The 23,600-nt window shown below is 44.7% G+C and overlaps 1 protein-coding gene across 1 annotated transcript; it reads left to right on the top strand.

Annotated features, from left to right (window-relative positions):
• The first annotated feature begins 372 nt into the window (after positions 1–372).
• On the top strand, positions 373–21,402 carry LOC149346750 (zinc carboxypeptidase-like). The gene is made up of 11 exons (XM_089541411.1): positions 373–491; positions 7,119–7,194; positions 8,531–8,667; positions 10,167–10,254; positions 10,704–10,802; positions 12,238–12,336; positions 13,709–13,819; positions 15,690–15,786; positions 16,524–16,726; positions 19,629–19,713; positions 21,218–21,402. Exons 1-11 carry the CDS (start codon positions 388–390, stop codon positions 21,400–21,402), a joined length of 1,284 nt encoding a protein of 427 aa, XP_089397537.1. The 5' UTR covers positions 373–387.
• Positions 21,403–23,600: the final 2,198 nt, after the last annotated feature.

Raw genomic sequence — 23,600 nt, 5'->3', positions numbered from 1 at the left:
GCACACAATGCGCGATAGTGGAGTTCGCTAACCGGGGTTACCTGTCGCCACTGCTCACAAGAAGACAAGGCGGGAGGTCGTAACAATGTGCAAGGGGCGGTACTAGACACAACTGAATTATATCCGCTTGAGTGTTTGCAACAGCTTAGTTTCGAAGTGCTGTGTCGTACGTAGCGTGCGCAAAATGATAGCGCGATGGTCCGTGAGTAGAGCAACCCTTGAAAATGTCGATACGTGAGTTGATCGCAGCAGTTTTTTGGAAGAGGTCGATGAGATAAGGCGCCTCGTGGATGCTACAAAAAGCGCTTGAGCCTCACATGAGACGCACCGGTTAGCGCCGCCGAGGAAGCGCGAAGACCCTAGGAGCGAAAAGCATCGCATGTTGATATGGCGCACACAAAGCTATGCATGGCGGCGGCCCTTATGGTCGCGGTGACCTTGACAAGTGCGCTACCTGCATCGAATAAGACGGCACGTGTTGACTACACGGGGTAAGTTCTGGGCGAATTTTCCAGATGTTTTTGTGCGACAGAAAGACACGCCTCCTGTAGCTACTGCAATTTTTCACCAAACTCCGTCAGAAGGCGAACCCAGTTTCTATTGCATTATTGCATCATTTTTATTGGTTGGTTTTATTGAGGATTAACATCCCAAAGCAACTCAGGCTATAAGGGACGCCGTAGTGAAAGGCTCCGGAAATTTCCACCACCTGGGGTTCTTTAACGTGCACTGACAACGCACAGTACACGGGCCTCTAGAATTTCGCCTTCATCGAAATTCGGCCGCCGCGGCCGGGATCGAACCCGCGTCTTTCGGGTCAGCAGCCTAGCGCCGTAGCCACTGAGCCACCGCGGCGGGTGCATCATTTCTATTGCTGAGATCCACGCACATCTGAGCGTGCAGGCAAATTAAAGAAAATTCAGAATAGGGCTGTTAGATTTTTTCTTGGTAAGTATAATCGGCAAGTTAGTATGACGGAAAGCAAACGAAAACTTAAATGGCAAGAGTTGAAGGAACGTAGAAGGTACATCAGACTGAAATTTTTCCATGAGATTTATTGTTCGAAAACTGGCATAAACCGCAAACAACATATCTAGGCACCTCATTGTATCTCAAAGCGACTGGACCACTGCTTGAAGGTCAGGGAATTTTCTTGCAAGGGTGACGTCTTGCGTTATTCTTTTTTTTTGTTAGAACTCTTCGAGACCGGAACAGTTTCATTGAGCATTGCATGTATCACATCTAATGATGCGTTTTTCCATGCACTGCAATAATTACTCCATACCTCTAAAGAAGTCTGTACCCTCCTGTTGTAATGTTTTGTGGGGCGATTCAGGTAAATAATAAAGAAATAAATAAATAAAGTTCCGCTTAAAGTCCACGATCCAGCAGGAATAAAAAAAATCTTTTAAGTTGCTTATGAATGCAGAGTCACAAACACTCGAAACATTCAGAAACTCTTATGCACACAGGTGGCATTCGTCGAACTCGAAAAATGCCTTTATTAATTAGAACAGGACCGCGTATATTTAGGGCCCTTTGTTCTTTTTTTTTGTTTTTTTTTCATTCCTGAGAACGCAATGTGACGGAATGCGCTGACTTCCAATTGGGGTTGAAATGGCACTGTTATAAAAAGTTTTTGGTTACTTTAACCTTCGGGCCAATTTTTCCAGCGAAAACAGTAGACAGTTTGGATTCGGCTTTAAACGGTAAATTCTAATTATTTTCTATGTTTCCTTAAATACTGTCTATATGGTAGACAGCACAAAGAAAGTGCTCTTTGAGGGCTATTTTTTTTTCTGATGTGTCCAAATTTTTCTAAACCGAAATAAAATCTCCGCTGGCATCACATCCGCGTCTGTTCCACCAGTGCCTGTGTTTGTACTCTGCAGAGTTGATCAGCACCACAGCACCCAGCAAACCAAAAACCTCTCAGAGACGTCTAGCTAGACGTCTCTGAGAGGTTTTTGGTTTGCTGGGCAGTCATTTGAAGCGCCAACAGAACGGCGTCGTTACCATTTAAAAAGAACATTTTCAGTTGCTCCATAGATAAAGCCATGTCGTACATAAAGAGCGTTAAAAGGTTTACAGTTCAATTATTAAATGAAACAGTGCTCTACCTTAAGTACAAGGCGTTTGCTAGCTTTGTGCTGTGTAAATTTTTTTTTTTTTCAAAGTGCATGAAATTCAGTTTACCGCAACTTCAAGGAAATCCAAGAGAGTAATAAGCCGGGCTAGTTGGCTTAGTTGCCGTATGCTGTGCTGCTTTTATGCAAAAGAATTCAAAGGAATGTGCTCGGTGTGCAAGGATCAAATTAACCCGGTTTTTTATCCACAAATGAAGAACCCTGCATGAATTGCTACCAACGAACGTTTCTCCTGCTATTGCGCTGTCCTCAAATTCAGCTTTTTTGTATCGAGATATATAATCCGACACAGCTTCGGTAGAGAAACATTTTATGGCATGATTACGTTTTCATAGCGGCCTCTATTGCCGGGATTGCAAACGATGTGAAATGCGCACTGCTAACTATTACCATAAGTATTAGTGAGTGGCTGGTTTATAGAGTGCACCGGTCACTCAATTCCTTGACTAAATACCTGTGGTTCATGTTTTACTCCGTTCAGAAATTTAGGCGTCCCAACTGCAGCCACATGCTAAAAGGATTGTTTGGAGTCGGAATAGACCCCATATCATGGTTACTACGAACGTCCAGCATACTATTAAATATGATGTAAGATAGTGGTGTTGGTAGGTATTAAAGGTGCACTGAAGAGGAATCTGAACTCGTCTTTTTACCGCGGGAACTCGACCTACACGTTCCTAGCATTCTTAGAAACTTCGATTTATTGCCCTGTGTGGCCGATTTTCCTAATTAAATTGAATTAACGTCCGGCTCCCGCCTTTTTTTTTAATTCTCCCTCGTACGGTGGGCGGAGTCGACCAACGCGGGGAGTGCCTTTCACCCAGTCCCGCGGCGGCTTGCCGCCCTGCCATCGGCGGAGTAATACATAGTAATCCGTAGAAGCAAATAGTCCGCGCGTATTTTTATTTCTGCTGGCTTATTTTGCGGTTATACTATCTGAAAATGAAACTATTTATTCACGGAAACCTAAAAAACAAAATGAAGCGAAAGCAAAGCCTCCACGGAGATGGCTGAAGGGCACTCCATGCGTTGGTCGACTCCGCCCACCGTACGAGGGAGAATTAAAAAAAAAGGCGGGATCCGGATGTTAATTCGATTTAATTAGGGAAATCGGTCACACAGGGCCATAAGTCGCAGTTTCTAAGAATGCTCGGAACGTGTAGATCGAGTTCCCGCGGCAAAAAGACGAGTTCAGATTACTCTTCAGTGCACCTTTAATTCGTCTTGCTCAACACAGGTGGCGCCTCATCCTGAAAGAAAAAGTTGAATAAATGGAGAAGGCACCTGTAATCGGAGCCGTTCGTAGTAAAACTGGAACCGTTGGTGGCCGACGGCTCTCCCCCTTCTCTAAATGCTGGTCTCTCGTTCAAGAACGCCGTCAACAACCAGGAAAACGAGGTTGTCATGGACATGAAAGTCCCCGAAGTGAAGGCGGCTACATAACCACAAAAAAATTGCAACACAAGAATCAATGCAGGAATGCCCCGCCGCGGTGGCTCAGTGGTTACGGCGCACGGCTGCTGACCCGAAAGACGCGGGCTCGATCCCGGCCGCGGCGGCTGAATTTCGATGGAGGCGAAATTCTCTAGACCCGTGTACTGTGCGATGTCAGTGCACGTTAAAGAACCCCAGGTGGTCGAAATTTCCGGAGCCCTTCACTATGGTGTCTCTCATAGCCTGAGTCGCTTTGGGACGTTAAATCCCATAAACCAAACCAAACCAGTGCGGGAATGTAGAGTTGGAAAGAGCGAATTAAAGTGCGGATTGAAACTCTCTATGATAATTCAAGAGACAGCGCCCTTCTATTTGAGGCTTTGCATCAAGTTGCTTTAGAACTGGACTGTTTAGAAGCAAATAAGAACAGGGAGATGATAAGTTTGGTTTCTTGGGGTTTAACGTCCCGAAGCGACTCACGCTATGAGGGACGCCGGAGTGAAGGGCTCCGGAAATTTCGATTACCTGGGTTTCGTTAACGTGCGCTGACATCGCACAGTACACGGGCCTCTATAATTTCGCCTCCAACGAAGTTCGACAGCAGCGGCCGAGTTCGAACCCGCGTCTTTCGGGCCAGCAGCCGAGCGCTGTAACCACTGAGCCACCGCGGCGGGGCGGAGATGATGCTCGAACCCGCGTCTTTCGGGCCAGCAGCCGAGCGCTGTAACCACTGAGCCACCGCGGCGGGGCGGAGATGATGAGTCGGCAGAATGAGGGCGCAGTGCAGAAAACATTAGAACTCGTTTTGGCAAGCTGCAAAGCAATACGTGCAGATAACTTAGAAACATTATAACATAGAAACAGATAACAGATAAACAGAAAACATACAAACAAGCAAAATTTACAGATCAGCAATACAGACGAGCGGGAGAAGACAGGAGTGCTGGTGGCGTAAAATAAGAAAAGAGAAACTGTACGAACCGTCACATAAATCAAACAAATAATGCTTGGAACTTAAAGATAGTATTCAACTCAAGAAAAAAAAACTAAATATATTACGATTCAAAGGTAAGGTAAAGGTAAGGTAAAAATAAAAAAAAACAGGTAAAAAGGTAAAAAACAAAAAGAGCTGCTGCGCAACATGGTTGTCAGACGTAATAAAGGGCTTCCAGAGTTGTCTTCTGTCTTGTGTGTTGCACGTTCGTTAGAATCCATTTACAGTGGGGAACGTTTTCAAAGATGGTAAAAACTTGGATGGAAAAAAACTAGAAGCCTGCCGATGGGTGATCTGCGGATATGTTGTTTGTAATATTGTAATCTTACTGTATGTGAGAAAATTGCGTTTGTAAAACACTTTTCGTTCAAAAGTGCCTTGCCCACAGTTTCTGAGTACGTACCACGTAGGGAACCGGACGGAAGCATCGCTTCTCTACGGCACTGCATCAGCTGTGAGGTAGGCTAAATATTATTTCAGTGACCTGAGTCACATGATGCCCGGCCATCCACTCCAGGGAAATGCTGATATGCGAGCCGTTTAAGACTTCATGCTTTGAACGACAAGGAAAAAATGAGCGCCGAGGTTTTAACGTGTAAATGAGCGTACAACGAGAACATACATCGAGAACATCGAGATACATCGAGAACAAAGACGTTAAGAAAACCTGGATGTTACCTGTCCGTAGCCTTGACATCGCTCATTTCTCGATATAAGGGTAGTGCTGAAGGTTGCAAGGGTTGTACCTATTTATAAAGGCGGTGAGCGATCTGATCCGCGAAACTACAGACCAATATCGGTATTAAATGCAATTAATACAGTTTTTGAAAAGATTCTTTGTAAACGTATACAAAATTTTCTAAATAAATATAACATTATATGTCACAATCAGCATGGCTTCAGGCCACAAAGGTCAACGTCATCCGCAGTTCTTGTTCTTTCACAACTTATAAATTCTGCACTGCATAATAACAAGCTGGCCATAGTAGTATATTTAGACATATCAAAAGCTTTCGATACGGTTGATCACACAATACTACAACAGAAATTGGAAACCTACGGTTTAAGAGGGAAAATTTGTGATCTAATTAAAAGCTATTTTACAGGACGGAAACAATATGTTGTCGTGAACAATTTAGCCTCACTACCGCAAAGCATTAATCTAGGTGTGCCTCAGGGCTCCTTGCTTGGGCCGCTATTCTTTTCCTTGTATATTAATGACTTTTCATCAACGCTGAAATATTCGAAAGCTGTAATATATGCCGATGACACTGCATTACTTTTTACAGGGGAAAATTTAGAGGCACTTAAATATATAATTAATGAAGAGCTTAGTGAAGTTTCGCAGTGGTTTAAAAGTAATCGGTTAACCCTTAATACTGAGAAAATAAAGTACACCGTGTTTCACACGGTTTCACACGACTCTGCTGAGGGTGCCTCAATACAAGTATCTTGGTGTCCTGTTCGCGTCTGATATGCACTGGAAAGAACAAATTAGTAATGTTTGCTCCAAATTAGCCTATGGTTGTCATGTTTTACTAAAGGCCAGGGACTGCTTTGCTCTTCCAATTCTACGCGTTCTGTATTTCGCCTTTGTGCACAGTCAATTATCTTATTGCCTGGAAGCATGGGGTGGTACATATAAAACATACCTAGATCCTGTTTCTTGCCTTCAAAAACGAGCTATTCGTATGATAACTTATTCAAATAATACATACCCCAGCAGGCCACTCTTTCAGCAGCTTCGTATCTTACCCCTATCATTGGCATATAAACTGAAGATAGCTGAAATAGTAAACAATGTAATAAAATCTAACAACCCCCTACCCCTTAGTTTATTTAGATTACCAATGAAACAAACAAGAGCTGCAACTAACAATCTATTTAATTTACCACCTTGTTACAATATGTACGGCCGGAGACTCCTAGAATACAGCGGAGTCCATGTGTGGAATGAAATCCCGAATGAAGTTAAAGAAAAAAAAACTTTTCGGCATCTTTAAAACACTATTTAATTTCCATGGAAATGTAGGAATCAATTGTGTGTGTTAACCTTGAAGTTTTTTATTTTACACGGTCTGCAGTAATATTGTGCTTGTTTTGAACCCATAGCCGTAAAGGCTATGGGTCCAACCAACAGTTTGTGTACCGTTTCTGAGAATAAATAAAGAAAAAAATTTTTAAAAAAAAAGAAGAAACACTGAAAACACGTATTTGTTTTGTAAAGATGCCAAACCTGAACCTTGACGTTTAATGGCCATTTCAAAGAACGCTCTCTTTGCTGGCCACTTCTTTCGTCCAGTCCTCTATCCCTTCACGGATCTCTGTACAGAACCTCCGCCTTCCTTACAAAATTGTTGTGAGTGCGGTATATCTAAGCGATTGTCTCCCATCCAACCACTGCCTCTCCACTGCCATTCACTGCATAACGGTGAGAAGTGCACGACCATTCGATAACAGCCCTGATTCCCTTCGTGCAACTTCGTAAGTCGTATCCCCGGCATTGCAAAACTAACTGAAATCTACTCTTTTGTTGTTCGCAGCCACCGATTGGTATCTGTAGCTCCCACAACAGTGGCTCACGTCAGCCTGTTATCGGACATGCAGGACCGTTTCAAGGTGAGCGATATAAAGGAAACATTACACCCGTATTGGATGGGCGCTTCACATGGGACGATGAGCTCATCAAGGGTGAACCAATGTACAGCCTTTGTCAAAAGCTTAGAGCCCAGGGGGTTTGCTTCTAAGCACTATTCTGGGGCTCCTACAGCACTTGCGGAAGTCCTACGCATCGGAGGGAGCAGGACCAAAAATCTTCTTACCTTCAGGAGATTTGGGACATTGAGGTCGCATTACGAGCAAAGCAATGCAGCCCAGAAGCAAACCCCCTGGGCTCTAAACTTTTGACAAAGGCTGTACTTGATTAACACATTGCGGGCTAGTTGGTTTATCACAAGGCAGAACAGCTCAAGCTACACAGGGACAGTAGACGAGACACATACAGCGCTGCGTGTGTCTCGTCTACTTTCTTGTCCCTTGTAGCTTGCGCTGTTCTGCCTTGGGAGTCAATGACTGGGAGCATCAGCTTGGGTCTTTTGTTTTCTTTTTTCTTCCCTGCCACTTTCACTATACACATGTAAAAGACAGAAATGCTCTTTCCGGACATAAAGCTTACAGCTGCCTTCCAATTAAGCAGTAAGTGGGGTTTTTTGTTTTTTTTTCCTCCTACAGTCGGGGAAAGTACCTGAAAATTTCTTGCTCGGATCCGCTTTGGTCGCCGAGCCTTCCTCGCAAAGCTTTAGTAATTATTTTCTAATGAAGCCAAAGAGCGGTTCATAAATGGCTGACTGAACATGCGGACGAGTGAAATGTCTCAAATGTACTCTCCGATTACAGAATATATCATCCTCAGCCGTATCCACATGGCGCAAAAATACTGTCACTTTACCTTTTTTGGTTTTCAAATAGCGAGACATCATTACAAGATAATTATATACTGCCGTGTTTTACAGAAACTTCTGAGACTTCTGTGTATATGTATATGTAAATGTTGGATATGTTCAGGATCATAGCATCTTTGAGAGGGAAACCGCTTATGAACGCAATTTTTTTCATATAATGTAAGATTTCACGATAACAATCTCAGATCACCTGACGGCAGTATTGTATTTTTTTATTAACCTTTTTGCTATCGTCAAGAGCGTTCCCCACTACTTTTCTATGCCAGTCTTAACTGTTCGAAGCGATCGATGCAAACATTTTAAAAGAAAGATTTTGCTACATATAAGAAGAATTGGTCATTAACTTCAATATATCCTCAACAGTGTTTTACAATTTTTCAATATTCGATATTTCTGTTCCAGAACGTTGGACATGTACAAATGTGATCACCACCCACTGGCATAAAAGCCCCTGGATTATCAACAAGTGGTCACGTTTAACTTGTTCCACGCAGGTCGATGTGTGGCAGGAGCCTAACCGCTTCGGAGCGCCTGGGCTGCTTCGACTCAGACCCGAAGTCGCCGACGAATTCGTGGCGAGCGCATCGAGGTCGGGAATGATCGTCACGATGGCCTCCTCCGACGTCCAAGAGTAAGTCATTCTATGTTATTTGTACGACGGTAAACACGCCTGCTGTAGCATTTTTAAGGGCTTGCATACCTTTGAATATATGGTACAGTTTCTCGAAGGGGTTTATTTGAACATAACATGCGGATTTTTATCCTGCGATGGTCACAAAAGAAAATATTATTACCAATGCAATGAACATGCAGTATTTCGCCGCTATTCCGAAAGTAAGTGCCAAACAACAAAAAGTGGTAGATTGGTTTAGGAATATGTAATTTACGCATACTTAAATTCATTGATGCTTGAAGCATGATAATTTGTGTCTCCAAGAGCAAAAAAGTTTGATCAAATACGGGGGCGCATCCAACAAATTGATAACTGTTCCATCGCCTGGCAATGCTGCAGTACGACGAGAACTTTAAGCTGATTGATTGTTTGATCTAGGTTTTGCGATCAATTACCTCACCGCACAACCGTTGTTATCTTGCACGTAGAAATTTTACATTGCCTTAATGAATCTGGCTCGAAAGACTGTTTGTGCAGTGACATAAGATATTTACATACTTCTTCAAGCACAAAACAAATCTTAACATTTTTTATAAACTTACTTTATCATATTTGATGCGACGGGCATTACAGCCCTTAAGAAGAAGCTAGTGTAGCGGGAACCACTACCTGTCCTTTTGCTGCTGGAAAGCTGCACTTGTCAATCAGGTTGTAATAGACGTCAGCAAATATGACAGTGGATAGAGTTATTCTGAGTAAATGTTTCGGCAGTGATTCTGTCAGCACAAAAGGAACAGGCAACTTTTTCACTCTTTCATTCACGAAAAACTTTCTCCAGATGCTGACCACTGCAAGTAGATTAACACTTTTTTTTTTGCTGCATTTTTCAAGGTAACCAGAGCTACGTAAAAAGGTAGTGCACCCCTCAGATAAGAGCTGCTTCGGATTAGTGCAATATAGCCGCAAATAAACATACAAGAACCAAATAAACGAAAGAAATACTAAGATATATACGCCCGAACAATTTCAGCCGTTGGTAGCAAAATTGTGCTGTGCTTACTGGCAGTAAGGAAATTTTAAACCCGACTTTCTGCTCCCTATTGCGATCTTAATTGTGTGCGTGGTAAGGAAAGCTATGTACGGTCGAGAAAGTAATAGTTCTGTCTACTTTGTGTTAGCGAGCCAGCAGCTCATGCTTTTATCATAAAAAACACTTTCACTCACAGTTTTAAGAAGCACAAATATTTAAGATATTTTTCAACTCATTTCTATTTCCGTTTCCTCAGTATCGATTAAGACTGATGACTTTAATGAAGCTGCTTCGGATGCTGTTGGTAAAGCGGTTTGTCAAGATGGCGTATTGGCCTGTTTTTTGCTATAGCCAAGCCCAAAGCCTCAACAACCCAATGACGCACATATTTACACGCACACAGAAAGCATTGTATACATTATCAATCTTGATACAACACAGACTCGTGTTCACTTCATCCAATAATCATCCTTCTCCTCCGTGTCAGGCTGATCGACAATGAGCGCCAAGAGATGCGCTTCGCCACATACTCCACGGAGAAGTCCCGCTTCGACAGATACCTCACATTTGAGGAGGTATGTTTGAGGCCCGCCGAGCCAGTTTGTTTTATTTTTTTTTTGTGGCCGAATTATTTCCTGTAAGGCTTTGTATTGTAGTTAACAGATTTTCTGGTGACACCACATTTGAATAAAATCCTCTCTTTCAGATTTCGTTAAGGAGGACCAATAAAAGTTTTCATTATTTGTCTTACTATTCGGAAACTTTGATTTTATGCACCTTATTTAGCCCTTTAATATATTTTACGTTTTATGCGTCTAACGTATTTCTAACACTCAACACGAAAGTTGTTACACTTCTTTTTATCGGGTTATTGTTGATATTATTCCCACAGATGGCTTTACAGCAGTCTCCATTTGTACTTTTTGCTTTTGCATAGTTATATTAATAGCGTTTTCTTCCTGACCCGTGGCTTCAACGAATACTGCACCGCATTCATAAAAGTATGCCCTACCATCCTTTACAGCTGATCGACGCCTTCAAGGACTACGCAAAGAGTTACGACCACGTTGCGTTAACGTCCATCGGGAAGTCTTATGAAGGACGAGATCTTATCGGTGTTCACGTAAGTTATTCCAGTTACAAGCTTTGCTTGCGATTCCTTCTAGATTTCCGGGTGTTTCAACAAATACTCATTTCTTCATCTGGAATATAATACAAGGCAAAAATTTCCTTTCTATTCTCTGGTATGGTGTATATCATATTCGTAATCGCTGCTCGAACAAATCAGAAAGTTTGACACGGTGCGCAAACCAAGAAATACGGCAAATTTTACAAGACAAATTCTGCAGAATGTTTGGTGTTTACCATGACACAAAAGTGCAACAAAAGGCAGAACTTCGTCGAGCTGCAAAGACTAGAAGTGCATTGCGTAGCTGGAAAATATATAAGCGTAAACTAACTCGTTGTTATCTTATTTAATAGTGCAGTGCGGACTCAGCTTCTCCAAAACCCTAAAGTTTCCGCTTCCAATCGCAACCACTGCTTTCTGGTGAACGCATCAGTTGCAGAGCTTTCACGACACCGCCAATTGCAAATGGGTCACAAAAAAAGAAAAAAGAAGGCTTGCTTAAATCTCCTAAGTGCTTGAATAATTTACTGTCATGTAGTCATGCACACCGATTCGAAAAAGACCTTCATACCTTTCCGTGTTCCCTCCATTAAGGAGCCAATTATTAGATTACTCTTTGAACAAATTTCTGAAATATGCAGAAAAGGCACTCGTCGAAGAAAGTAAACGTAATCATATTAGAAAGACAAACCTTTTAGAGCGCAGCTCTTTGGCGTTCGTTCCTGGGTTTCGCGTCGTCGTCGGCCTCGTAACCAGCTCCGCCCCCCTTTCATCCCCCCAGCGCTATCGGCGTCAGCGGCATCAGTCAGTCGCTGCTATCTCTTCCCTCCTCCCTTTATCGTGTTGTCCGCTTGCTGCGCGCGCTTCTGCCCCCATCGTTTGCCGCTGGGTGTACACGCCGCCCCCCTCCCCCCTCTTCCTGCGAGTCTCCGGTTGTCAAAGCGCCGGCTCGAACTTAATTCCTTTCTTCGCTCCTCCTCCAATGCAACCCCTGTGCGGTGGCAATCAGAGAGCCAGATCGGTGGCGGCGGATCTGTATATGTGCACCGCCCGAGCCGAAATTGCGAATACGTGTGAAAAATAAAAAAAAAATTCTGTGATAGCGCATACATGTGTTGCTCGATTTCTTTGCCTCAATCTATCGAAAAGGTGAAACAGCTTATTTGCTGCGCTCAAATTTCGCATTAGGAAGTAACGTAATCGTCGGTAATTTTTTTTCAGTAGAGCGAGTGAAATCTTGTTTCCTCAGCAACATTAGAGCGACGTACATTCATTATTGTCCCTCTAAATTATGGACGTTTCACTTTGTGTGAAGCCAGTTTTCCCGTCTAAATGGCAGCCTAAAGAGCTATGTATTAGCCTTAGAATGTTGCCCTAATTGAGATCAATCCAGTGCAGTGAGTTCATCCTTCTTTCTGTCCTCCCGCAGATCAAGGTGAAGGAGAACTTGCCCATTGTGTTCATGGAGTGTGGAATCCACGCCAGGGAGTGGGTCGCTTACTCCGCCTGTCTCTACTTCATCGACCAGGCAAGGACAATGGCGCTGCCGAATAATATGCCGAATAAGGCAGAGGATATAGTAATACCTGGGCTAGTTCACATTGGCAACCTTCTCAACAAAAATGATAGGCGTAACGTTAAGTGACCGGAAGCGGGCAGAGTGGGTGAGGGAACAAACCCGAGTTAATGACATCCCAGTCGAAATGAAGAGTAAGAAACGGGCTTCGGTAGGACATGTAATGCGATGGCAAGATAACCGCCGGTCCTTAAGGGTAACGGAGTGGATTCCAAAAGCAGGCAAGTGTAGCAGGGGGTGGCAGAAAATTAGGTGGGTGGATGAGATTAAGAAGTTTGCGGGGATACAGTGGCCGCAGCTGGCAAAGGACCGGGTTAATTGGAGAGACATGGGAGGGGCCTTTGCCCTGAAGTGGGCATAGTCAGGCTGCTGTTGATGATGATGATGACCGTATCAATGTAATGTCCATCATAACTAGCTAAAGGCAGTTCTTAAGGAAGCGCTTGATCGATCTCTGGTCGGAATTCTACAAAGACTGAAAGGCACCACGTAGTCACATATATACATTTCTGCCTCGGGATATCTAAATCGCATATTGGTGCCTTGTCTAGCTCCCGGTTCGAATTGAGCAAGTAGGTTTTTTAAAAATAATAATTTCACTCTGTACGCCAGCGGCCGCCTGAGTAGCCAGATAATCAGACCAGTTTACCTATCTAGCAGAAGTGAAACTGTCAAAACCCGTTAAATTACTGTAGAACTAAAGAAAGCTCACTGTACTCTTTCGAGTCACAAACGCGAATGGTCTAAATCCACAGTGCTCGCATAGAGAAAGATATCACGTGGGACGAATCTCTTTGCTGGGCTACAGAAACTGAAACGGAGCAGTGCTGCTCAATGCCTAAACCGTTCTTGCATTGCCGCTGGACACGCTGAAAACAAAGTTCCTGTCCCGCTCATTTGTTTTCAAGTTTTTTTTTTTTTCCAAGGCTCCGGTTCCGAAAATACAGGGCAGGAAGAGAAGATATTTCGGCCCCAATCAGACCTATCAAATCCTTCACTCTGAACCTCTCCATCTCAGTTTAGCTTGCTTTCAGTCCTAAACAGTATGTAGTGTTTGCTAACCGTTGACTAAGGTTATAGCACCACGTAAAAAAAAAAAAAAGAAAACAGCTGCGGCGAGTTTGTTATTTTGAGGCTCTCATTGTTCTCAAAGGCCCTCGCATTGTTGCCCACGAAAAGAAAATTCATCGTTTAGAGAGGTGCTTTTGAGCACTACAAGTTTCTTGTTTATTTTTCTACATTTTCGGCACCCTGATACTCTAAAGCCAAACGTGTTTATAAAATGGGAAAGGCTACAATTTTCATCAACATTTTCCTTGAACAGCTGGCAACTAATTACGAGGATGACAAGGTCGTCCGTGGCCTGGTCGAGAAGTACGAGTGGCGCATACACCCGGTCGTCAACCCCGACGGCTACGTCTACTCGCACACCACGGTTAGTGATCACCTATGCCGGTACTGGAAATCTTTAGGGCACCCTGGTCGTCTGCGAGTTACGTGGAAAACAAGCGAGACAGAGTTCTTTCATGAACTAAGTGCGCTTGCACCCATGGTATCTGAAATCTGAAATTCGGTTAAAAGGAACAGAAACACTTTGAAGATGACGGTCCATTTACTAGCACGTTCTGTCTCTTATAAATGCTTAAAAGTCAAGCTTTAATGTAAGTTGGTGTCAGAATGCATATGTAGTTTCTTTAGGTGGTACTTGTCAAACAGAAAGAGCGCGGGGGCAGAACACGGACAAGCAAGGACACACATGTCCCTGTTCTGCCCCTGCGCTCTTTCTGTTTGACAATTGTTACCAACAAGCCCAAACTGCTGTTACTTGTCAAACAGAAAGAGCGCGGGGGCAGAACACGGACAAGCAAGGACACACATGTCCCTGTTCTGCCCCTGCGCTCTTTCTGTTTGACAATTGTTACCAACAAGCCCAAACTGCTACCTTATTAGTGCTACTTGCACACTCGAAAAATGGACTTTAAATCAGGCTTGACCACCAAGGACGATATGCAAGGGGTGGCTGATCAATACCGATGTACGCGGAATAGCGCAGCAGAGGTCACACGGTTCTGGAAGTCATCCTGCCTGAACGGTCTTAGCAACGCAATTGAACTTGTTATGGAGTGGGAGGCTGCGGCCTGCCCACCTGCGGCGTCCAGCAAGCGGCAAAAAGCAGAGGTTTTGAAAAAAGAATAAAGACTCGCCCGGACATAACACCGTCCTCTGTTCCGACGTATCAAAAGTGATTTTTAGGCCTCTCTATCTTTTACTACAATAAATTTGATTCATAAAACAAGCCTTCAATTTTCCCCTATTTTAATAGGGTAATTTCGCAGCAGTCCAAAAGTACCAGTAAAACAGGCAGTTCAAAGCAAGACCGCACATATGTGATCCATCGTCGAGTTTAGAATGCTTTCACTTAGGGTTTTTTTTATTTTTTAGCAGGGCTTGTGAAATGTCTGTAACGCTTGCGGCTGATTCAAATACACTCTGTCAACACTCAGAATCGTCAGATGGACCTGTCGCTAAATAATAGATACCAAAAAATGCAGTATCTTGCCCAGACCGATGAAGCCTTTAAAAAGGAGGCCATTTTACAAGAAAGTCAAAGACTCTGAATGAGATTGGAGCTCATGCCTGGGATAACGGAAAGAGCGTCTTATGGCGTGTCTTAAGGCACTTCTTGATTTCAAAGCCAGTTGTACCTAGTAGCACGAGGGCAGACAAGCAGTTCGGAGAAAAGAAGATTGTGCCAACAAAGGGCTGGCCTAACATCGTTTGACGAGAACCTGCGCCGCTGTACATCTTGTAAAAAAGGCTTTTCGTTGGTCAACAATATAGGGGGACGTTAAAGGAGGTGAAAACAAAACTTCAAGGAGTACCTTGAACTCTGGGCACGTAACAGGATGCTGGCTGAGCTGTAGGCTACCAGAAAAGGCGATACAACTCACAGCGGTCTATCGCATCTTTTGTCCCACCTCAACGACCATTTTCTCATAAGGCTTCGAAAAACCTCCGAGCGCTCCGAGCCGCTAGACGCTATGCAAGCTTGTTCTGGTGTTTTCAACGGGCATGAAATTGTAGTGCCATGCTAATAAATCAGAGAATGGTGTGTTTTCAAGCCGCTTTCGATCGAAAAACTAGAAATATGACTCTTGCATACGTGTCGTTTAACGAACAAGCATTATCACGGCAGCACCAAGTTATGAACTGCAGCTTTATCTAAGGGAGGGGGAGCGTCCTTAACGCGAAAGAAAATAATAAATACTGGACACAAAAGCGTAAAATAATTTTTCCATTTTCAGGATCGTCTATGGAGGAAGACACGTTCAAAGAGCCGGCTCAGTACCGATTGCTTTGGAGCCGACGCCAACCGAAACTTTGATACTGCCAAATTCTGCAGTAAGTGTTGCTTCAATTTTCTCCGGAATGCGGATATTTAGGCACTCGTAAAAAAAAAAGACTTCAAAAAGCCACTTATGAGCCAAGTTTATGTATTTGATAAAGAAGAACTTACGAAAGTCACGCTAACGCGAGACGTGATGAGACTACATGTAACAGTCTTCGTAACCCGAGTTACGTTTTAACAAGTTCAGTAATTGCACTCGTATATACTTCCAGCCTATGGCGCTCAGGTTTGGACATCGTCGTCTTCATGAACATTCATCAGAGTCCAAAGGCACGGCCCAAGTAACCAGCTTGGACGAAATGACACGGAAGGCGAGAGATTTGGACCGCCAGAGCTATCTGACGAACATCAGGAAAATCATACGAAACCGTAACAAACAAACAACAACACGAACAACAATACGAAACAAACAATCGCAGCAGGCAACAACGAAAAAATACCATTTGTGTGAATGAATTCAGCTGGTCAACAAAAAACGCTCCCGAAACCATAGTCAACATGCTAGGGCATTCACTACGCATTAATAGTATTGAGTGTCCAGGAATTCTTTTATTCGCCGTTAATTTACCCCAGTCACCGTACACTGAAAAAAAAACGGTATCGAGAGCAGAGAGCGTAGTACGTCGGACGTGGTCTTGGATATATACACCCCTTCTGTCTGTTAATTTAAGCGCAGTATTCTGCAGAACTGGCCCAAGCTTTCACGTCTCACGGCATATGTGTATTACAGATGCCTCTGCCAGCGACGACCCCTGCAAAGAAACGTACTGCGGCGACAGTGCCTTCTCGGAGCCCGAAACCCGCGCCATCAGGGACGCCGTGATGGACGTCAAGGACCGCATTGAGTTCTACTTTTCGGTGCACAGCTTCGGCCTGCTCTGGTTGTTCCCGAACGCCCACAGCAAGCCTCCAGTACCGAATAACGACGTCCTGGTGAGTTGTCTGTAACAAATGATTAAGAGAAAAAAAATTTACCAAAGACACTTTGCAAATTATAAAATGTGCTTGGCGAAAGCGTTGTGGTCAACCCACCGCCACTTTCCCGAACCGCTTGGCGCGTGGCGGGCTTCCCGCATGTGCGGTTTTTATTAAGGCGGAAGCCTTTAATGCCTCATCGTTGTAAGCAGTTGTTGTCGACAGAAATGTCGCGCTTTTCAAATGGTCGAAACGGTCGTGACGTCACAGTGCGCGAATTTCAAACGGGGCCAATTGTACTTTGGCTACTAGCCATGCAACCAATTAAAGGGATCGTATAGTGATGCTCCAAGTTAGCGGGACTTACTTAACCAATTAACCTAATTAACGTTTCTAGTCAGATCAGATAAATAAATAAAACCGAGTAGGAAATTGGCCGAGCTCGGGAATCGAGCCCCGGTCTCCGGAGTGCGAGACGAGCACGCTACCACTCCGCCATGCCAGCTCGACGGTTTGGAATGAACAAAGGCGCGTCTAGTGAATACTGTGTCTTCGTTCACTCCCATCTTCCTCCCTTCCCGTTACGGCGAGGCTTAGGTGTCCACCGAGATATGAGAGAATGATACATTTCCTTTCCTCAAAAACCAATTTTCCGACGAGCAAGGCGTAGAACCTTTCCTCAAAAAGCGTTGCATTCAAAGGGCAACGCATCGCGCCGAACAAGGGGTGGCGTTCCGTGGAATCCCTGGCAGCGCTACACCACGCTGTCGCGTTCCACTCCTAAAGGCAAAGATTAAGCGTCATTAATTGGCAGTTAATTAGTGTTGTTCCCTCCCACGATGTAATTAGTGCACCAACACAATGTGAAGTGGACAATCGCGTAGCAGAATGCAGCACTCAGGCTTTCGCCTTTCATCACTTTAGCCGCTAAAGTTCCTCGTAATTTTGTCTTTGGTGACTGCGGTCTCTATTTTGATTGCAGTGTTTTAGAACGAGCTCTTTGGCGCCCGTTTCGCGGCGTCGCCGTTGTCTTTCGGCGTTCATTGTGTTCATTGGCGCTGGCGTTGACGTTTTACACTCCGATAATTTTAAGGAAAGAAGCGCTCATAACTGGCTCCCTGGGTCAGTGGACGCCTGGATCGCACTTTTGTGTTGTTGTTGCGGCTGCAAGAGGCGTTGCCTAGAAGCCGTCGCGGTGGACACCCGAACCGCACCGTACAGGAAGGGAGGAAGTTGGAGCGAAAGAAGAAATAGAAAGTGGGGCCGTAATGAAGAAAATGAAAATTGTATTTTAGGAAAGTAAATTACGCAGTAACTGTCTCGCATTTCTCGGTGGACACCCGCCATCCGTTTGCAGAGGAAGAGAGGAAGTGGGAATGAAAGAAGGAACCGAAAGAGGGCCCGTACTGAAGAACATCAATTTGAGGAAAGAAAATTACGGAGGAGGTTGCGGCGCTACGCGGAGGAGAGGCCACAGCTGGCACGATTCCTGTGCAAGGCCGGACACTGCGAGCATGGACGGACGCCGCGAGCATGATCCATTAAAGGCTTTCGGCTTAAAATTGGCCACACAGTCGTGATGCGAAAAAGATGCGCCAGTAGTATTCTTAGCCTTCGATGATTGTGTTGATGCTTTCCCTGTAATGAATTTTTTCCCGAAGCCGAGGCTTCAAGAGTAGCAAATAGAGGCGCTTTTGAAGGATGAAGGTGATGTGGACATGTGGGTCGTGGTCTCCGATGGGTACGTGGGTGAGCAGCTTTACAGCTTGGAAGTTGGGAGAAGGTGGAAAGAAAAATAAAGAGTGGGTGTTGAATGAAAGAGAAGAGGTAGGCCGATCTAAAGAAGGCGAGGAGGGAGTGGTGATGTCACCCCTGCGTCTAAGCAGTATACGAGGACGGGTTGTCGGATGGGAGACCCGCTGCTGCCAGGTGCCGAATACTCGTTGACTTCAGCCCTAGACAAACCCACAACAAATGGCAAATATCAGCCTGAGTGTTTAGCGAGTTGCATACAGCACATCCTGGAATTCTATTTCGCCCTCACTTTTTCGTCTCAGTGCAGTGTGCTCTTCTAATGGCTGGACGCCTTGTCGAGAATGAAGATGGGTTTGTTTGTGGTGGATGTCGCGTCAGGACTGCAGAGTTGGGTTCAAAAAGCTGGTTGGTGGCCCCAGTGAAGTGTGGAGGCCTGACTCCCAGGGGCTTCAAACGCCGGCATTTTCTCATAGTTACACTTGGCTAATCCTATCTCAGTGAAAGCACTGTAGCTCTTTTAACTCTCGCCAGACGCTTTAGTCGCGCCGTGAGAGAAAGGATGAAGCTCTGCATACCTTACGGTCTTCAAGGAAAAGGTTTTCATGGAAGCGAAAGCCGTGCTAAGTTCCCAGTTCAGAAGTAAACCTAAATCGCCCCATTGTTCATAAACAACAAAGGGGGGGGGGGGGGGGCGACTTTTATTAGTTTTCTCACTAAAAGAGAAGAATAAACTGCATAGTTTTCCAGGCGGCAAACTCCCCCTCACTGTTTAAATTCTCCAGGGATTTCAATGGACAAAGAAGCTTACTATGAACCAATCATTACATGTGTTGTCGTGCCCCATACTGCTTTTTACAGTTTTTGTCCATATTTAGGCAGTAACTTTAAAGCGAAATATTTGACAAATAATTTCACACAAATATTTGCGAAATTTGCGAAATAAGTGGCAAAAACATCACTAAACCTCTCATTGATATAGGCTGCCTTCATATTGAATTCGTGAGCAGTTAACCTGTATTTCGCTGTACGTGGAAGTAACTTATAGACGGAGTTTAAAGACTGCGCACATCTTGATATGTAAGTACAGCGGGTGGCGTTTAAACAAAGAAAGCACTTTCTCTCATATTTTCTGCGCTTTCTAAGTAATAGTATGACCTTTTTGCAGGTGAACATCTCACTGAAGGCTACGGAAGCGATTAAAAAGGTTCGGCGCACAGAGTTCGACTTTGGATCTACATCGTTGAGCTTATGTAAGTTCACCGCTGGACTTCTCCTCTGAAAATGATTTCCCTGCCGCTTTTCAAACATCTTTTTCCATTTTAATTTTGGTCTGACCATCATGGCATTTACATTTCTCAAATCAGCTGTTGAACAACTTTCGTGCGCAAAAGAAGAAATAAAACGCATTTCAAAATATCAGCCAAACGCGCTCTTTCCAGCTGATGAACCGTAATGCTTTTCGAACAGATGTAATTTTTGGCACAGCCGTCAGTGTTTAAAGCAGACGATAAGACTTAGCGACTAAATGCCGGTCTAGTTAGGTACGGAGGTTTCCTTTTATTTTGCACTTTCAAAACGTAATTTAACTATATCAAGAAAAAGTGAAATTTCAATGTCTCTGAATCGTTTAGTCATCCTCTCATGCCCCGTACGATCTGTTACAAAGTACACTCTCAACATGCCAACGCACGGAGAATAACACTTGATAACTCTCTCTCCCCCCTACTTCTGCATGCTTAATATACGCGCGGCCCTTTGAGCGGCGGTGCTGTTCAGATATTCTTGCATTAGAGTTCGTTCCAACATGTTCAACTGTGAGTTTACGGCAAGGACAAAATTAGAGGCGTTAAGCAATCTTTCTATATAGACGCGTGCGGTCAGTGCGTTGTTCAGCCCGAAGCTAGAGCGCGCATAAACCCATTCTTGCGGTGTGAAGGCGCTCACAACCCCCTGTAAACAAGCGCCTTGTCCCTTCTCCACGACTTACATGGGCTGTGAAGGAAACGCAGCAGGTAACCAAAGTACCGCACGGACGGAAAGTTTCGCGAAGTTCGCCTTCAAATTCGGGTCCATATTCGTAGCGTTCCTTCGACGACGTTCCGTTGAGTCTGCCGGGAATTGGAGTTAAAAGGACTTCTTGCGTATAACCCTGAATTGGAATCATCATCATCAGCCTGGCTACAGCCACTTCAGGCCAAAGGCCTCTGCCATGTCTCTCCAGTTAACCCTCTCTTGTGCCAGCTGCGGTCACTGTATCCCCGCAAACTTCTTCACCTCATCCGCCCACCTAACTCTCTGCCGCCCCCCGCTACGTTTGCCTTCTCTTGGAATCCACTCCGTTACCCTAAAGGACCAGCGGTTATCTTGGCTTCGCATTACATGCCCTGCCCAAGCCCACTTCTTCGTCTTGATTTCGACTAGGATGTCATTAACCGGCGTTTCTTCCCTCACCCACTCCACCCACTTCCGATCTCTTAACGTTACACCTATCATTTGTCTTTCCATAGCTCGCTGCGTTGTCCTTAACTTAAGCTGAACCCTCTTCGTTAGCCTCCATGTTTCTGCTCCGTAGGTGAGTAGCGGTAAGATACCGCCGTTATATACTTGGAATGTAACAATGTTGACAGATTCAGGCTAACAGAACAGAAGAACACAGAGGATATGAATATTTTCAACCATAGTTCAAATACTGATTATTCCAGTTTGAATATGAAAGGCGAAATATTAACGCTTTTTTTTTTCAAACCCTTTCAGACGAAGCGGGCGGCACGAGCATGGACTGGGCCTACGACCATGCTGGTATCAAGAAATCATTCACGATGGAGCTGGAGCCGTCGTACCGAGTGCCCGATTGGAAGAAGGGTTTCATGCTTCCGCCGAGGGAAATCCCGCTGGCCGTTAAGGAAGCATGGGAAGGCCTTAAGGCAGCAGTCATGTAAAGGCGAGGTAGCTACATCTCACCAATTCACGCTTCGCAAACCCCTCTACGTTGGACTGCTCACCCTGTATCGTGATGATCTGTATATCCGGAGAGCATGTTACACCAGCTCTAATAAACCAGAAGATAACCCCTATTTAGCACACGTGATGATCGTGAACACTGTAAGCACAATAAAGCGCCCATATATGCTGCAAGAAGTCGGGATTTGTGTGCAATAATTTCTGGAAATTAAATTACGTGCTGTTTTAGTTGGATAAACTTCACCAAATAAAACTTACAACAAAAACGCCGTTTTGGCCTCGCTTGGCAAAATTCCTAGCTTCGTCATTGGCACAAAAAACTGACCGCAAGTTCGGTACAACTATTCGAATCATACTAAGCATCCTCTTTCAAGTCAACGGGCTAACCGCGATATTAGGTGTCGTTTTAAGCGTCAGGGAACCTTTGCACCTATTATTTAAAATAAATGTACGGCTTTTCGTCAAACCACCACAAGCGATCTGTCCCTGTTCCCCGTATCGCTTGTAAAGTGGTACTGAGAGAAAGCATAAAAGAATGAAGAACGTACCATAACTGCACTACTCAGATAAGGTTCAGTAACCATTATAGTACATACGAAAGACAACCACGAAAGAGAAGGACTTGGAACACACACTAACTTTCATTTAAGTTCTCAAATCTATCCCGTGTTCTTTCGTGTGCGCTATAATGGTTTCTGAAACTATGAACTATATTCTACATGTTCTGTTAAGGCAAGATATTCTTAGGAAACACTTGTTGTTTGGCACATTCTTGCGCGGATGTGACGTCACGCTTACCGGTAGCTCATCCTAGGCAAGCGGGAGGAAGGCATCGCTCTATAGCGCACTAGAGACGTATCGCTTTCTCGTGATGTGCCCTCTGATTGAGAGCGAGGCCAAAAGCAGAAACTAGGACTCACATCTCTAGCGACGCGCAAATCAAGTGTACACAATTGAGGCGTACGCGTATACGATGCGCCCCGGCTTCAGGCAGCAGAGGCGACGTTGTAGGACGAGGCAATGCGTAAAACTCTTCCTGCCCCTCAACCTCTTCGGAGGAGGGCAAAAAGGCCTGGGGTCTCCACACTCTAAGCACTAATACGCTTATATGGGTGCAAAAAGGGGAGTAAGCTGTCCTCTATCGCAGGGTGTGCGCTAGAGGATAGGTTACTCCCTTTTCACTCCCTTCTGTTTATCGTGAAATCTCGGCGGCCCCGGCCTTGGAGGTTTGCTATGATGATCATATGGGGATAAAAGGTGGAGTGCTCCCCTCGGTGGCGTACGTTTGTTGCTTGCAAGTACAGTCGCGAGCAAAAAATCACAGATCACTGGCGATTAGAATTCGTATATCTCACCACGCGGCGCTGCGGTACGCAGACCTGCCTAACGGGCCGCTTCCATGTTTGCAGTCTAGGGGGGACGGCAGGAAGTAAGCTTTATCAAGCTTGCACCGCCCGAGCGTTGAAGTGCCGACCCTACGTGACTGCGCTTGCGGCATTTATTTTGGCTCGGTTATCATGACCAAAGATTGCTTCTTTTTTTTAAGGCCAAAGCCTTTAATGTCTCATCATTGTAAGCAGCAGTTGTCGACAGAAATGTCACGCTTTTCAGTTGATCAAAACGGTCGTGACGTCACAGTGCGCCAATTTCAAACGGGGCCAATTGTACTTGGCTAGTAACCATGCAACCAATTGAAGGGACCATATAGTGATGCTCCAAGTAAGTGGGACTGAGCTTAGTTAATAGCTTAATTACCCAATTAGCCTAATTAACTTTTCTAGTCAGGCCATATAAATAAATAAAACCGAGTTATGAAATTTAATTGGTCGAGCTCGGGAATCGAACCCCGGTCTTCGGAGTGCGAGACGAGCGTGCTATCCACTCTGCCACGCCAGCTCGATGGTTTGGAATGAACAAAGGCGCGTCTAGTGAATACGGTGTCTTCGCTCACTGCCATCCTCCTCCCTTCCCTTCCGGCGAGGTTTAGGTGTCCACCGAGATATGAGCGAAAGATACATTTCCTTTCCTCAAAAATCAATTTACCGACGAGCGAGGCGTAGAACCGAATGGGCGATGGCGTTCTATGGACTCCCTGGCAGGGTTGCAAGACGCTGTCGCGTTCCACTCTTAGAGGCGAAGCTTAACATCTTAACCTCACATCAGTGACCGCACTTTA

Source organism: Amblyomma mixtum, chromosome 4, assembly GCF_055824585.1.
Source record: "Amblyomma mixtum isolate Tamu chromosome 4, ASM5582458v1, whole genome shotgun sequence".
In the NCBI taxonomy this organism is placed as follows: Eukaryota; Metazoa; Arthropoda; class Arachnida; order Ixodida; family Ixodidae; genus Amblyomma; species Amblyomma mixtum.
The sequence above is the reverse complement of the archived record's forward strand: the minus strand, read 5'-3'. Positions and strand labels throughout refer to the sequence as shown.